The sequence below is a fragment of the Bos mutus genome, chromosome 5, assembly GCF_027580195.1.
Source record: "Bos mutus isolate GX-2022 chromosome 5, NWIPB_WYAK_1.1, whole genome shotgun sequence".
Taxonomy (NCBI): Eukaryota; Metazoa; Chordata; class Mammalia; order Artiodactyla; family Bovidae; genus Bos; species Bos mutus.
The window spans coordinates 45,291,473-45,308,349 of NC_091621.1; the positions used below are offsets into that span (position 1 = coordinate 45,291,473).

Genomic DNA, 16,877 nt, shown 5'->3' on the forward strand with positions numbered 1-16,877 from the left:
TCAGGGAAAAGGCCTATTCAGCATCCAACCCAGGGGAGGGGTGCAGTGAGGGGAAGAAGTCCAAGACTTCCTGCTCTGCCCACGGAGTGAGCCCCGGGACAATGCGGAGATTAACTTGTGAAGGAGCAGCCAGCAAGCCCAGGGAGCGGCTGCTTCTGGTAGGAGGCCCCCGCCAGGGAGCACAAGCCCCTGAGGTGCACCCTTCACTGCTCTGCCCTGCTGCCCTAAGCCTGCCTGTGAGCAGAGACCAGCCTGGGCAAACCGTGTGCCCTTCGTCTGCACACAGTAAGGTGGGAGGCACCATGTGGAACGATTGGAGTCTGCAGACACTCCCTGGCAATGGAGGGTGGGAGGCACCAACTGACAGCGGAGCGGGGAGGGGAGTGCAACCTGCAAACACAGCAAGAGGGATACAGGTCAGACCGCACACTGGAACTTTGCTGAAGAAGGGAAGATGGTGATGCTCCAGGTATCATCGGTCCAGAACAGAGGGTCCACAAAGGCTGTACACCCCGACCCCCACCTCCGATTGTCCAAACAGAACCTCCAGGGCTGGCCCCAGTCAGGCATCCTCTACTGCCTCCACTCTCCCACCACACAGGGACGGCCATTCAGATAACCCTGACAGAGTCACCTGAGGACAGGGGCAAATGAGCTCGGCATGAGAGCTCTATTAGAGCAACGTGTTTTCACTGCTCCATCCAACAACCGTGACCTTGTTGATTGTGCCAACAAGTTCCTGAAAGCCTTGCTGACCTGGAGGGAGAGCCGGTGCCTGGAGTTCCATGAAGACAAGGAGGCCTTGCTAGACACTAAGCATGAACTCTCCATAAGCGCCATAACCTCTTGTTCTGTATTCAGTGGAGACCCCTGACTGCCTGTCCCCATACCTGCCCTACGCCCCATGCCTCCACACTTGCAGCCCTTCCCTCCAGATGCCTGAGTCTCAGCACTGAAATGGTACTGCCCTGCTTGCCTGCAATGAGCGGTCTCTGTACAACTGTTGGCTGTTTTGAGTCTGTGCTCCTATTCTGAAGGCAGCCTTCAGGCTTCACACACCGCACTTCTCTCCCAATAATCTGGGCAGATGACCTTAATAGGGACTGACAGATCCCTTGGGCCCCAGCCTCTTTCCCTTTTACCAGAATTCTGGGGACTTCTCCCAAGGAACAACACAACTGCTCAGAGATGAATGACAAAGGTGTTTTATTGAAGATTCACCCGAAGATGGATAAAGGGAAGGAGAAGAGTGGACAGGGTATTCAGGGGTTCTTGTCCCGACCTTGCAGGGTCGGTTGCTGCCCGGTGATGGAGGAGTTTGGTCCTGATGTAGAGTGAGATGCAGGATCTGGTAGGAGGCAGCGTTGGGCTGGGAGGGGACACATGACCCTGATAATCCTGGAGATGAGGCACCTGGTTGGATTCTCCTCTGTCGATGGGAGGTAAAGAGTCAGCCGACACCTCTCCCATTCCAGCTGGATCACAAGCCCAAATGGGAAGAAGCTACCAAACTCTAAGAGGGCAGAGTCCATGTCCTGGCACTGAGGTGACACTGGTAAGATGAGCCCCAGGAAAGGAGAGTGGAGGTAGGGGTGAAGGAAGCAGAGACACCAGGGCTGGGCAGGCTGGCCGCAGAGGGCTGCAGGGCCCCCGTCTCCTTTATCGGAAGGATTTCTTGGACACGGTGGTGGTAGAGATGATCTTGCCACTGGAACTGCCACCGATGCCACCACCAAATCCAAAGCCACTTCCAGAGCCAGAACCCAGGCCAAATCCGGAGCTGCCTCCTAACCCTCCACCGAGGCCAACTGCGCAGGAGCCAGAGCCCAGGCCAAATCCAGAGCTGCCTCCTAATGCTCCACCGAGGCCTCCTGCGCTGGCAGCTCCACCAACCACAGCTGCGGGAAAAAGGCAAGAACAAGGTAACTCCATCAGCACTGTTACTGGGAATCTCACCCCAAACCAGGGCGAACAAACAGCCACAGTAGGGAGCAGACAGTACTTACAGATGCTCACAGCACTCTGGCATTCTCCAGACATTCTGTAGGGGAGAGAAAGAGCAGTGAACCTCAGCAAGCCTGGAGCCACGCTTCATTCAACAAGCCGGTGGCAAGCACCCTCCCCCTTGTTAAGCTGAATTGAGGCCTGAATGTGAACCTGCATGTAACATCCCGGTTTATAACACACCAGCACTGAAGCAAGCGGTGCAGAAGAGGCGCCCTGGACTGGTCATGGCTCTGGACCCTGTCCGTTTCCCCTGTTCCCACCCTGCCTTCCCCACTCACCGGCACTCCTCGCCCTCCAGCAGCTTGCGGTAGGTGGCAATCTCGATGTCCAGGGCCAGCTTGACGCTCATGAGCTCCTGGTACTCTCGCAGCACCCGGGCCAGCTCCTCCTTGGCCTTCTGCAGGGCGGCCTCTAGCTCCGTGCGCTTGCTGTAGGCATCCTTTAGGGCCACCTCCCCACGCTGCTCTGCGTCGGCCACGGATCCCTGCAGAGTCTGGCACTGAAGACAATGGCAAGGGACAGGCAGTCAATCATTAGGGCCTGTTGTCAAGACCTCGAAATCTGTCCCCTCTCCTGTAGCCACTTTACTTGGCTTAGGATGTTAGGATTCTGTCTGTCCTCCCCACCTTCCCTGACTCATGCATTTTATTCACTCCTGCTAGAGTCCACCAATTCAACAAAATAAAACAAACAATGAAAAAGAGCCAAGAAACCTTATTTACTGAGGTGTCATATTATGTTAACTAGGTTACTGCTGAAAAGATTTGGGTATGACTTGTCCGTTTTCAGTAACTAAGTCGTGTCCAACTCTTTGCCACCCCATGGACTATAGCCCACCAGCTCCTCTGTCCATGGGATTTCCCAGGCAAGAATACTGGAGTGGATTGCCATTTCCTTGTGCAAAGAGCTACAAATCCCCTGCAGACCAGCTCAAAGTCTTCCAGCCTCATGCCTTGTCTGCTTGTCTACTCTGAGACATATCTTGGGCCCCTGGCCCTGTAGTGAGGCTCTCAGATAGAGGTGACACCTACCTGCTTCTTGACGTTCTCGATCTCAGCCCGCAGCCTCTGGATCAACCTGTTAAGCTCTGAAATCTCATTCTTGGTGTTCCTCAGGCTGTCTCCATGTTGGTCCACTGAGGTCTGAAGCTGCTGGACCTGAGACCCAGGGAAGCAAGGGTCAGGGTTGTTTGGGTGAGGTCTATCCTCCAATGAACTCAGCAAGAATAGCCACAGGTGGCAGGGGTAATACAAAATGTCACATAATCTCCAGGCAGACCAGGATCAGTGACGCCCAGAAGAATCAGTTTACCTCTGACTTCTCTTGGGCTCGAGCTGATGATGGCTTGCTCACAGACATCAAAAGCAGAGCCCCAGAAGCCACCAACTCCAGAAAGACCCCCAGCACTCACCTTGATCTGGTACAGGGCCTCAGCCTCAGCCTTGCTCCTCTGGGCGATCTCCTCATACTGGGCCCGGACCTCAGCAATGATGCTGTCCAGGTCCAGATTGCGGTTGTTGTCCATGGAGAGAACCACGGATGTGTCGCTGACCTGGGTCTGCATCTGGGACAGCTCCTGCAGGGAAAATGTCTCATATCAGGCCTACTGGAGGGTCTTCCCTAATCTCTGACACCAGAGACCCACCATCATCATGGAAATGGCCATGCCACAGGCTCAGATGGGAGCTGACTTGGCATTCCCAAAGTATACAGAAGAGGAGGAGGGGTAAATTTCTATGTAGAAATCAAGTGGCTGGTGACATCTCAGGACAGAAGAGCAATGCCTGTAGTCTTCCCTGCTCCCTGAGGACCACAAGTCACTCCAGGTCAGGAGGCTCAAGTATATTGGCATGGAAGGGAAGATAATGATCTTTCTCACTGGAGAAATGCTAGACAGCAATCACTTCTATCCCGTGCAAACTTCAGATCTAATCCTCTAAGACAACCTCTGGTTTAGAGAATCTCTCGGTTTCAGTTGAATCTGTCACTTCAATCCTTTCTATCCATGATCTTGCTGAGAGCTCATGGCCCTGAAGTAAGGGAGTTGGAGTCCTTTCAAAGGACTGTCAATTCCAACCAGCAGCCTCACAGGTGGAGGCCTTCCCTAAATGGAGGGGGTTGAAGATGGAGTCCTCACCGCAGCATAGAGGACCCTCAGGAAGTTGATCTCATCGTTCAGGGCATCCACCTTGGCCTCCAGCTCCACCTTGTTCATGTAGGCAGCATCCACGTCCTGCAGAGGAGAAGGGAGGATAAGAGATAAGGTACAAGCATTCCAATGAGGGGCAGGGGGCATTATGTGACACACAGGTAGCACCAGGTGAGGTGGTAAGGGCCTCACCTTATTTGGCCTGTTCTGCCCCTAAAGCCACCTGCAGACATGGAAGTTAATTATCCATATGGGCTTTTTTCACAGCCTTAATTCCTAATTCAGTGAGATCTGGATAGTACTAAGGAAGGGTGGAGCGGGGGGTGGGGGAGAAGGTCAGGATGAACCAAACCCGTGATTCAAGCCAAAGACCACTCCTGAGGGAACTGGGAGCACATCCCTACCCTCCTTCACCCCTCACCTTCTTGAGGACCACGAAGTCATTTTCAGCAGCTGTGCGTTTGTTGATTTCATCTTCATACCTGGGAGTGGGAAGATGAGAAAGAAAAGACAATAGCTCCACAGGGAGCTAGTGTTTCTCACTCTTTCCTGCTGGTTTTCAAACATCTATTGGAAAAAAATCCATCTAATACATTTCCCCACGTTCATGCAGATACTAATTTCATTTACATTTGCTGAGTAATGACCTTGTTTGAGATAACAGTCTAGATTCTAGTTTATTCAGAGGAGTGAAAAACAAAATTTAAAAAGACTGTTTGCAAGAGATAAGATGTGAGGAGGAGAACAAGCATGATCTGGTTGATTTTATTTCAGTAGAAGAGCTGTCCTTTGGCTATTAGGTGGACTAAATTCTTAGGAGAGTTGCCAATGCTCCAGTTCTTTTTCTTTGGTATGAGAGTGAATTGAGAGAGGGAGCTGGTATTTTTCTGTTTCATCCCATAATGAGCATACTAAAAGCTACTATGCATTCAATGATCATTGTGCGCCCAGCACTATGCTACCTGCTTTCTCTATCTCATTTAATGTCATTTAATTCCCTCAACCTATAAGGTGGAACTATTATTCCCATTTTAAAGATGAAGAAGGACTTCCTTGGTGGTCCACTGGTTAAGACTCTGCACTCCCTCTGCAGGGGGGCATGAGTTTGATCCTAGGTCAGGGAACTAAGATCCCACAGTCTGCACAGTGCTGCCAATAAATAATAATAATAAAGATGAAGAAAACTAAGATTCAGAGAGGTTAAGCAAGCCGGCCAAGATCACACAGCTTCGTAAGTGGAAGAATCAGTATGCCAAGCAGGTCCATCTCTCCTTACAGCCTGTATTCTCCTCAGCCTGCTGTGTTACTTTCCATCTGTTTGGTATATGCCACGCCCAGCTCCCTGGACCTATCACTCATTTTCTGTTTGGGGCAACTTAGAGCTGATGACATCCTATTTTAAAAAGTGACCATGTAGATGCAGAACAGACTGGAGGTCATCCCTGACTCTTCAGGGTCTCTTCTGAGCCTGGGAATCTAAATGACTGAAGAGGAGCCCCTGGCCGGGGCACAGTCAGATTTGCTGGACGGCATTCGCTCCCTACATACTTGGTCTTATAGTCCTCCACGCTGTCCTGCATGATCTTCAGCTCAGACTGCAGGCGTCCTTTGTCGTTGGCTAAGGAATCCACCTGCTTCCTCAGGGCATTGATGTAGGCCTCAAAGAAGGGCTCAAGGTTTTTGACAGATGTGGTAGTCGTCTGCTGCTGGAGGAGTTTCCACTTGGTCTCTAGCACCTTGTTCTGCTGCTCTAAGAACCGCACCTGTATTTAACAAAGGCACCAACCAACTGATGAGAGCCTGAAACTCTGGCAGGAGGGCTGGACCACACCAACCCAGTCAACCCAAGCCAACCTGGAAGCCCAAGAGCCTTCAGAGTAAGGCCACCACCTTACAACTTCAGGCACCATCTGCTGGAGTCAGTATGGCAACCCCCCTCCACGGAAGCAAGTGGGCCACATGTGTTGGGAAGAACAGAGCAGAGCCCACGCATCGGGGCCTGACTGTGCAGCAAGAACAACTGGACCACAGGGGTCCAGAAGGCCTGGGAAGAATTGCTGAGAAGAACATTGAACTTCTATGAAATAATAAAACAAATTCAGGAAATACAACCAGAGCCTAGGGGCTATTGCACTCAGTGTGACCTCACCCAAGGCAAAGGAATCATAAACTCACTGAAGATGTTTTTAAACAAGCTTTCTTATAAATGGACCTCGTGTGTCCCTGTGAACCTGTGCAGAATGGAATATAAAATGTCTAAGATCCAGCACTAGACATATTCTGAGTCTCATAGACTCAGTCCTGCAAGGGAACTTCCCTGAACTTTCCCTCTAGGAAGAGATCTAGCCAGATAAACCAAGGTGTAGCATGACATTTCCACTTTATGTGCCTCAGAATAGAAAAGAAAGCAGATAAGGGTGACTGATCATGATTTGAACTTAAACCGATGATGGGAGATAAGACAAGTAAGCACCCAACCGTCAGTCTTACTTTTGCACCTGTAGGTCCTAGAGTCATAGTGAAGCCCTTTTAAGCTACTAGGGATTTCTTCAAGCTAGCAAGAACAAATATTCCCATTCAATCTACGCCAAGATCGTTCATTCTTGCCCCATTCATCTAAGAGAACTGAGACTTCATTGCACAGAGAACCAGGGCACCCTGGGCCAAATGTGCTCACCCACCCATTCGGTCATTCGTCTTGGAATTAATGACTCTGTGGAACTAATCTGTCTACTATTATCCATCACACATAAACATGGCATACAGCGCAAAAGTCTTGAACCTCTAGACCTTGCAAGGAGAAGGAAAGTAGACTACAAAAAAAAAAAAAAGGAGAGATTCAGCCCACTCCCTCTTCAAAAAGACCCCAAAATGAGCAATTTTGCCCAGTCAGGAGGATGAACACGATGACCTTCTGAGGTCCTCATGGGCCCTGGAATCTGCCACGGGAGTCAGTCCCTCTCTCATTTGAGAAAGCAGCCTGGTTTTCTTCTGCCCCAAAATCGGAAGTGCCAGTAGTTAAGCAATCGTATTAGCTAGAATGAATGAACTATATTATTAAACATGTTATTTCTGAAACCAAAATCTAGAGAAAAAGCAGAGAAACTATGTACCCGTTTTATAGCTGGGGTGACTGGGCCCAGAAAAGTTGAATGATTTGCCCAGAAGCACATAGCAACCTCAGGGAAATTCAAACATTGAACTGCTTTGAGCAGCCTGTTTTCCCACCAGCCACAGGATAAAAGAGAAAGAGTAACGGTTCTCCTTAACCAGGTAGGAAACAGAGGCCCAGAGAAATCCACAGGTTTCCTAAGTCTGCAGCAGGATTAGGTATGAGATGCTGGGACTCAGAAGCCCTGGCTTCTACCACCTTATCTGACCAAGGGGCCGCTCACCTTGTCGATGAAGGAGGCAAACTTGTTGTTAAGGAGCTTGATCTGCTCACGCTCCTCAGTCCGGACCTTCTGGATCTCAGGGTCAATCTCCACGTGGAGTGGGGTCAGCAGGCTCTGGTTGATGGTGACTTCCTGAATCCCTCCAGCAGGGCAGACCGGGAAGCCAGCACCACCTCGTCCACCGAAGGAGCCCCCGAATCCACTGCCAAAGCCACCAGCGCCGAAACCAGAGCCAAAACCTCCAGCAGCCCCAAAGCCACCTGCAGCCCCGAAGCCGGCACCCTGCCGGCACCCGGCCATGCTGATGGAGATGCTCTTGTTCCCCCCAAGGTTGTAGAGGCTTCTGCTGCCGAAGCCCCCAGAGGAGCAGCGGCCTGCACCCCCGGACATGGAGGCCGAGCTGAAAGCAGCCTTCTTGACCCCACCTACGATGGCCGAGCCGCAGCTAAAGCCACGGGGCCCGCCTCGCACATACTGCTGTCTGGCGATCATGACTGGAGAGAGACGAGCAAGCTCAGAGTTGTCAGGGAGAAGCAAGAGGGGCCAGGTCACTGACTGCAGCAGCACCAGTCTGGGTCTCTTATATGTGCTGGAAAGCAGGGCTTGGTTGCAGGGGCATAAAGGGAAAAATCTGAAACATCTCTGGGCTTGGCCTTTGGCACTGGCCCATCCTTCTTGCACCTGCTGAACATGTCACAAACACACCTACAGAAGTCATTCGGAGGGCACACTCTCTTCCCCGAGAAGCTGAACCAGTGTCCCAGGGCCTCCTGGGTCACCACCGCCCCCCCACCCGACACTGCACTCTAATCTCACCAGCCTCCAGGGGCCTCCCTGCTCCAGACAAGACAACCGTTGCTCTGTCGCTCACTCCACAGAATTTGGAACCTGAGAGGCTGACTTCAAATGCACGCTTTGCAAACCTGCAGCTAGTCATTCTCTGGTGCTCAGTTGCTTCACCCATAAATTGGAAATAATACAAATATTTGCCTTCACCTTCTGTCAAGATCCTGAGATTACAAGGAACGAGGGCTCTGTAACCTGTCAGAGACTGCACGTATATTTGTCACCAGCATTTCTATTCCTCTGTGTGCACTTGGCCCCGAAAAGTGTGTCCCCAGTGTCTCAGATGGAAAAGAGTCCGCCTGCAATGCAGGAAACCCAGGTTCAACCCCTGGGTCAGGAAGATCCCCTGGAGGAGGGCCTGGAAATCCATCCAGTATTCTTGCTTGAAGAATCCCATGGATAGAGAAGCCTGGTGGGCTACAGTCCATGGGGTCACACAGAGTCAGACACGACTAAGCAACTAACAAGCACACACACATATATACAAAAGGGGAAATCCATAGTCCAGCCTGCTAGACTTCCAAACCTGTAGATCAGGACTCAGCTTGGGACTTCCTTGGTAGTACAGTGGTTAAGAATCCACCTGCCAATGCAGGGTACATGGGTTCGATCCCTGGTCCAGGGAGATTCCACACGCCAACAGACTACAAGCCTGTGCGCCACAATTACTGAGCCCGAGCTCTAGAGTTCATGCACCGCAACTACTGAAGCCCACATGCCCTAGAGCCCATGCTCTGCAACAAGAGAAGCCGCTGCAATGAGAAGCCCATGCACCCCAACAAAGAGTAGCCCCAGCTCTCTGTAATTAGTGAAAGCTCGTGCACAGCAACAAAGACCCAGGGCAGCCAAAAATAAATAAATAGTTTTTTAAAAGACTCAGCTTGGCTTGATACACAATTATTGAAAACCTACTATCTGCCAGGCATGGAGCTGGAGGCGAAATACAGGTGACTCTGCCTCGGGCTCTCAGGACTTCCATTCCTTCTTGGGACTCCAGCCTGCATTTACCAGATTCTAGGTCAGCACTCTCCAGCCTGGGTCCTGACTGTGTGCCACGCTACTCCATTTGCTGCCCAGTCGTTTGCTTGGCCCACTAGGACAGGCCATGTCTGTTTTCCCATAACAGTCTCAGCATTTGGGGCAGGAGCTGGAACAATGGGGTGATGGGGACACCTTTGGCAGAATAATGAAACCTATGAGCCCCTTCTCAGAGCAATGTTTTCAAATACAATACCCTAGTTTTAAGCTTGAACTTAAAGTCTTTCCCCCTGAGTGCAGTGGATCTGTATTCAAATCCCACCTGTTGCTACTAACTGGCTGTGCAGTCTTGGGCAGGTCACCTAATGTCTCAGAACCCATAGATCTTAGATGATCTCATAGATCATGAGATGATGTACCTACAGTGCCTGGTACACACTAGGTCTGGAGACATTCATTCTTACATCCTGCCCAGGCTTTGGTGTTGCCACTTTTGAGGAGAAATCAGATGAATCTTTATCTCTCTTCTCAATCTCTAATGAGACTGCTATCCCGAATCTGGGGAACGGCAGTGAAGAGGGCGTTCGTGATTCCCACAGGCCCAAGCTGATCCTGACCAATTGAAAACTGGCCACTGCAAAAACAAGCAGCCCTAGACTTCCCTGGAGGTCCAGAGGCTAAGAATCTGCCTGCCAGTGCAGAGGACAAGGGTTCGATCCCTGGTCCAAGACAATCCCGCATGCCACGGAGCAACTAAGCCCATGTGCCACAGCTACTGAGCCTGCGCTCTAGAGCCCAGGCTCCGCAACAAGAGAAGCCACAGCAATGAGAAACCCTCACATTGCAACGAAGAGTAGTCCCCACTTGCTGCAACTAGAGAAAGCCCTCACAGGAACGCAGACCCAGCACAGCCAAAAATAATTCAAAAAAAAAAAAAAAGATGAGCAGCCCCTTCCATGCAGAGACTGAGGAGGCCCGTGGGATGAGAAGGTGCTGCATGGATCCAGGTCATGGGAACCAGGCTGCAGGAAGACTGGACTGGCTGGGAGCTCTCTCCTCCAGCCAGCTCCTCTCTCCCCACCCCCACCCTCATTGCCTCTCCCTGCCCTCCTCTTCCTCTACTTCTCATCCACACCTCACCCTCTGTCCCCATCTACCTCTGTCTTTGCTGGGCTCCCTATGCACCTGTCCAGATGGCCTCTAAGTAAATGAGTGCTTGGAAGGGCTATGGCAGTGGGACAGGAGACACCCCCCTCCACCGGGGTTCCGTCAAAGGTCCACTGGAGAAAGCCCGAGCCATGGTCCATCCACCTGTAGTAGGGGAGCATTCTAGAGCCAAGACCATCTCCTGTGAAGGTCAGGGTTGGACATCCTTCTCTCAATGAGTATTTATGAAGTGCCAGCTTTGTGCCAGGCTCTGTGCTGACTGCTTTATATACATGTGATCATGGAATCTTCCTAGAAGCTCTCTGTAGTCAGCATCACAACGGTGCTTACAAATGATGACTTGGAAGACCCAGGGGCGGTGAAGTAGCCCCCAGGGTCACACAGTGATGGAGCTAGGACCCCAACTGACATCAGTCTATTCCCAAAGGCTCTGCCCTCCCTGGCCTCTCACCCATACCATCCTGCCTGATGTAAAGTCAGTTTGTCTAATTTGTACAGCGGTCAATCCAGATTTGGGCACCTGAGCAAACCTTGAACCAGCTCTGAGGGCGCGAGTATGCAAGGGTTTACCGATTTCCACCCTAGTGGGCATGGCTGAGGCTGCAGCTGAAGGAGCAGGGAACAGCTGGAGCCACCCTCTAGGGGAGCTGAGGTCTGATTGTCTGCTTTTCTGCCCTGAGGGTGGTAAGGGGCAGAACCCAGGGCTCAGACCCCTCACCTGCCTCACCTCCCACTCATGGCTCCATCCTCCTGGCTGCCTCTAGGGGTTGACGAGGACCTTTGTAGGCTAGGAGGAGGGTTTTCCTCCCCAGAGATGTAGCCCCACGGTGTCTTGTGATGTGTCCATTGTGTCTTATAGTCTATAGCTCTGACACCCCAATACAAGAGAATCCTGCGTCCTTAAGGTGTGTATAAAACAGAAAGCCAACAGAGGTGGAAGGGACTTTAAGGGAAATAATCTATAATATATAATCAATCTTATTTTGTGCCTGTGGGACACCAAAACCATGGATCCTCAATGGAGGTACTTCTCATCATGCAAACCCTAAGTTGAGGCAGAGGTCATCCCTCAGACAGAAAGATGAGGGGAAGGCTGCCTGGCTTTCCAGGTAACAGTTACTCTCCCACAGAACTGCCATCATGTGCTGGACGCTGAGTGCTTTTCTTATAAGAATTCCCTTCCTCACAACAACCCAGCTAAAGGGGGTCGCCAGGCTGTTTAAAGCTACAGACAACCAAGGTTGAGAGAGCTTATATAATTTGACTAAGATCACACAGCTAGGAAGTGGTGGAGGTAGGTGGCCAGTCCTGTCCATCTAACTTCAAAGCTTGTGACTTTGATCTCTACACCCCAATGGTTTATATCAGAATCTGCAGGAAAAACAATTATACAGGAATTTTGACCCGTAGCTTGTGGTCCACCAGAGCAGCCGCAGGGCCTCCGCCAGCACGCTAAATGTTCTATCCCTGCTTTTGCCAAGGAATGTTGATCAGATCATGTAGCCCTGTCCTTACAAGTAACAATAAGATAGGACCCTGTCATGGGGGGCCAATTCTGTGTCCTCCAACTAAGTCCAAATTAGCTAAATGACAAATCCTACAATAAACCCACACCAAACAGAAAGAAAGTTCTAGACTAGAGCCCTATTCTGTGGCTCATTATAAAGTCAAAATTTCCAGAAGTTCACAAAATCCTTGGACTGTAGCCTGAAAAACTCAAGGCAGCATGCCCTCAGTGTACAAGAGAGCCCTTTCCCCCGAGGGAGAAAGGCAAAGAAGAGTTTCCATCCGTGAAAAGGGGAAGGTTGCCTCCTGCAGCCCTGGGCCAGAGGCAGGAAACTGGACCAGGTGACTCTACCTGGAAGCAGCAGCTAAAATCCGGTTCCCTGCCCCACCTCCACAGCTTCCACTCTTGTCCTTGTGACCCTTCCTCAACTGGCAGCCGTTCCCCATCTTGTCAAAGAGGAATAAGCAGTTGACAGGGGTGTGGAGGAGAGCGGAGGGTGTGTTTGCCCAGGGCTTTGTGGGTGAGGGAGACAAGCCCTGGCATTCAGTCCTGGGATTACGGGGATCCCAAGTCTTTTACTCTTAGCCCCAAACCTGGTGTGTGGTGTGGGAAAGCACCCCCGCCTGTCCTGACTGGGTTGGTGCCCTCACCCTGTTCAGTCACCCAGCCTCAGCCACCCCTGAGTCACTCCATGGGGAGCCAGAGCCAACTTGGGGATCAGAAATTCTACAGAAAGGACCAGTCAGCATTTCGGAACGGGGACAGTGAGGGCAGAGAGAGGGTGGAGAGCCCTTAGAATCGGGAAGTGGGGTCTGTGCACAATCCCCCCTTTCCCAGGGGCAGAGAGCATTTCTGGTCTCCCCCACCCCCTAGGCATGTGTCAGCAGGGGTAACCCAACATGTTCTGGCAGCAAAACCATTCTTGTCATCAAAAACAAATGCACAGCCCCATTTGTAAAACAAGTAAAAGAGGAGATGCTCTGATTGGTGCAGAGGAGGGAAATATGAAACTTCTTGCCTGCTGGCCTCTCCCAGACCCCTTGAGAGCAGCCCCTGGGGTTCTGAGTCTCCAGAAATTCAGCCTGGAAACCCCTGTGTCCGGGCCATTCTCAGATTTACATGAGTATTTCTAAGTAACATAACAATTTGTCCTTAGTGGATCTTCCTGGCCCATAGTATAATCTTTGCGTTTTGTTATATGATGAAGCTGTTTCTATTTCTTAAGTCCTAACTATAATTTCATATCTTTTTGCCTTTTCATATTGTTCATGGGGTTCTCAAGGCAAGAATACTGAAGTGGTTTGCCATTCTCTTCTCCAGTGGACCATGTTTTGTTAGAAGTCTCCACCATGACCCACCCGAGCCTACACGGCATGGCTCCTAGTTTCATTGAGTTAGACAAGGCTGTGATCCATGTGATCAGTTTGATTAGTTTTCTGTGATTGTGGTTTTCACTCTGTCTGCCCTCTGATGGATAAGGATAAGAGGCTTATTATGGAAGCTTCCTGATGGTAGAGGCTGTCAATCCTAAAGGAAATCAGCCCTGAATTTTCACTGGAAGGACTGATAATGAGGCTGAAACTCCAGTACTTTGGTCACCTGATGCAAAGAACTGACTCATTGGAAAAGACCCTGATGCTGGGAAAGATTGAAGGCAGGAGGAGAAGTGGACAACAGAGAGTAAGATGTCTTGATGGCATCACCGACTCGATGGACATGAGTTTGAGCAAGATCCGGGAGTTGGTGATGGACAGGGAAGCCTGGCGTGCTGCAGTCCATGGGGTCGCAAAGAGTTGGACACGACTGAGCAACTAAACTTGAAGTGAAATATAATTTCAATAAAATTGTTTCTCTGTTAGGATATATACATATGTGTATATGTATAACGGAATCACTTTGCTTTACACTTGAAACTGACACAGCACTGTAAATTAACTATGCTTCTTTTTTTTAAATTATCTGATTACCACTTCCAGTTAGCTGAATTGGAATTGTGAGAGTGAGCACCCTTGCCTTGTTCCTGATTTTGGAGGAAAAGCTTGTGACCTTTTACCTTGAAGTGTGATGTTAGCTGTGGGCTGTGATAAATGTTGAGGTATGTTCCTTCTATACCTTATTATGCTGAGGTATGTTCCTTCTATACCTAGTTTGTTGATAATTCTTATATGAGTGGGTGTTGAATTTCTTCAAATGCTTTTTCTTCATGTATTCAGACGATGCAGATCCCTGGGTCAGAAAGATTCCCTGGAGGAGGGCATGGCAGCACACTCCAGTATTCTTGCCTGGAGAATCCCATGGACAAAGGAGCCTGGTGGGCTACAGTCCATAGTGTCCCAAAGAGTCAGGCATGACTGAAGAGACTTAGCACGAAGCACGCACATTAAGATAATCATATGATTTTTTAATTTTTTATTCTGTTAATGTACCACACATTGATTTGTGTATGTTGAGCCAACCTTGCATCCCAGGGATGAATCCCACTTGATCATGGTGTATTATCCTTTCAATGTGCTGCAGAATTTAGTTTTCTAGTATTTTGGGGGGAATTTTTTTATATCTATAGTCATCAGGGATATTGGTCTGTAGTTTTCTTTCCTTGTAGTGTGCTTATCTGGCTTTGATGCTAATCCCATGAAATGAGTTTGGGAGTTTTCCATTCTCTTTGGGGTTTGGAGAAGTTTGAGAAGGGTTGACATTAATTCTTCTTTAATATTTAGTAAAAAATTTACCAATGAAGCCATCTGGTCCTGGAATTTTCCTTGTTGGGAGACATTTGATTACTGGTTCAATATCCTTACTGGTAATTGAACGGTTCAGATTTCCAGTTTGTTCCTGATTCAGTCTTGGTAAGTGATACATATCCAAGAATTTATCCCTTTCTTCTAGGTTGTCCAGTTTATTGGCATATAGTTGTCCATAACAACCTCTTATGATCCTATGTATTTTTTTATAATTTAATTATTTATTTTTGACTGAGCTGCTTTGCACGGGATTTATCAAGTTGTGACAAGCTGGGGCTACTCGTCATTGTGGTGTGTGAGCTTCTCATTGCAATGGCTTCTCTTGTTGTGGAGCACAGGCTCTAGACGCATGGGCTTCAAAAGTTGCAGCACGTGGGCTCAGGAGTTGTGGCACACAGGCTTAGTTGCCCTGCAGCATGTGGGATCTACCCAGACCAGGGAATGAACCCGTGTCCCCTGCATTGGCAGGCAGGTTCTTACACACTGCTCCACCAGGAAGTCTGATCCTGTGTGTTTTTGTGGTATCAGTTGAATGTCTCCTCTTTCTTGAATAATTTCATTGATTCGGGCCATCTCTTTTTCCCTTGGTTAGTCTAGCTAAAGGTTTTCCATTTTGTTTACCTTTTCAAAGATCCAACTCTTAGGGGGTTTTGTCTTCTCCACTATTTTCCTGTTTCCTATTTAATCCACTTCTGCGCTAATCTTTATTATTTCCTTCCTTCTTCTAAATTTGGACTTACTCTGTTCTTTTTCTAGTTCCCTGAGGTGTAAAAGTTAAAATGTTTATTTGGGTTCTTTCTAGTTTCTCAATACGTGTGTTTATAGCTATCAATTTCCCTCTTAGAACTGCTCTTGCTGCATCTCGTAAGTTTTGGTATCTTGTGTTACATTTTCATTTGTCTCCAGATACTTTTGTATTTCCATTTTTAAATTTCTTCTTTGATCTGTTGGTTATTGGAGTTGTTTGGAGTGTACTGTTTAATTTCCATGTATTCATGAATTTTCCACTTTTCCTTCTGTTATTGGTTTCTGGTTTCATACTCTTGTGGTCAGCAAAGACGCTTTGTGTTATTTAAGTCTTCTTTTTTTTTATTTTATTTTATTTTTAAACTTTACAATATTGTATTAGTTTTGCCAAGTATCGAAATGAATCCACCACAGGTATACCTGTGTTCCCCATCCTGAACCCTCCTCCCTCCTCCCTCCCCATACCCTCCCTCTGGGTCGTCCCAGTGCACCAGCCCCAAGCATCCAGTATTATGCATCGAATCTGGACTGGCGACTCGTTTCATACATGGTATTATACATGTTTCAATGCCATTCTTCTTGAATTTGCTAAGACTTGTTTTACGTGCAGCATCGGTGATATAGTGGTGAGCATAGCTGCCTTCCAAGATTTATTTTGTGGCCTAACACAGGATTTATCCCAGAAAGTGCTCCATATGCACTTAAGAACAATATATATTCTGTTATTGGCAGGAAAATGTGGGGTTTTATGGATGACTGGATGTGAGGGCGGAAAGAGAAATTCATCATCTTGGAGTGCCAAGATGATGAGCTGGGAACCAGAAGCCAGAGGTGAGGGAAGTAGTTCCTGCCAAGGCTCTTCTAAGCCAAATGCTTTACACATGTTTCCATCACACCCGTTTTAACAAAGGAGGAATTTCAGTTGCTCAGTCCGACTCTGAGACCCCATGGACTGCAACACACCAGGCTTCCCTGTCCATCACCAACTCCCAGAGCTTGCTCAAATTCATGTCCATCGAGTTGGTGATGCCCTCCAACCATCCTCTGTCTCACCCTCTGTTGTCCCCTTACAAAGGAGGAAAGTGAGGCCCAAAGAGGCTAAGTAATTTGCCCAAGGTCAGCTAGTAAGTGACAGTCAGGATTTAAACCTATTGTGAATTCCAAGACCTCTCCACTGAACACATGCTGCCTGCCCCCACAGAGCTGGCAGGGGGCACAGTAGCATTAGGGGAGGGGCTGAGCAACAGACAGCTGCTGGGAGCTGGGTCCTGCTGGGAGCTACTTACATAGTCCCTCCAACTTCCTCCAGGAGGAGAGTAAGAACCAAAGCCTACAGTGGT

The 16,877-nt window shown here is 49.2% G+C and overlaps 1 protein-coding gene across 1 annotated transcript; it reads right to left on the minus strand.

The window, feature by feature from the left end:
• Positions 1–1,242: 1,242 nt before the first annotated feature.
• Positions 1,243–8,065, minus strand: KRT4 (keratin 4). The gene is made up of 9 exons (XM_005907003.3): positions 7,552–8,065; positions 5,705–5,919; positions 4,578–4,638; positions 4,145–4,240; positions 3,419–3,583; positions 3,039–3,164; positions 2,286–2,506; positions 2,007–2,041; positions 1,243–1,898 (listed from the first exon to the last, which is right to left on the minus strand). Exons 1-9 carry the CDS (start codon positions 8,041–8,043, stop codon positions 1,660–1,662), a joined length of 1,650 nt encoding a protein of 549 aa, XP_005907065.1. The 5' UTR covers positions 8,044–8,065; the 3' UTR covers positions 1,243–1,659.
• Between the last annotated feature and the right edge of the window lie 8,812 nt (positions 8,066–16,877).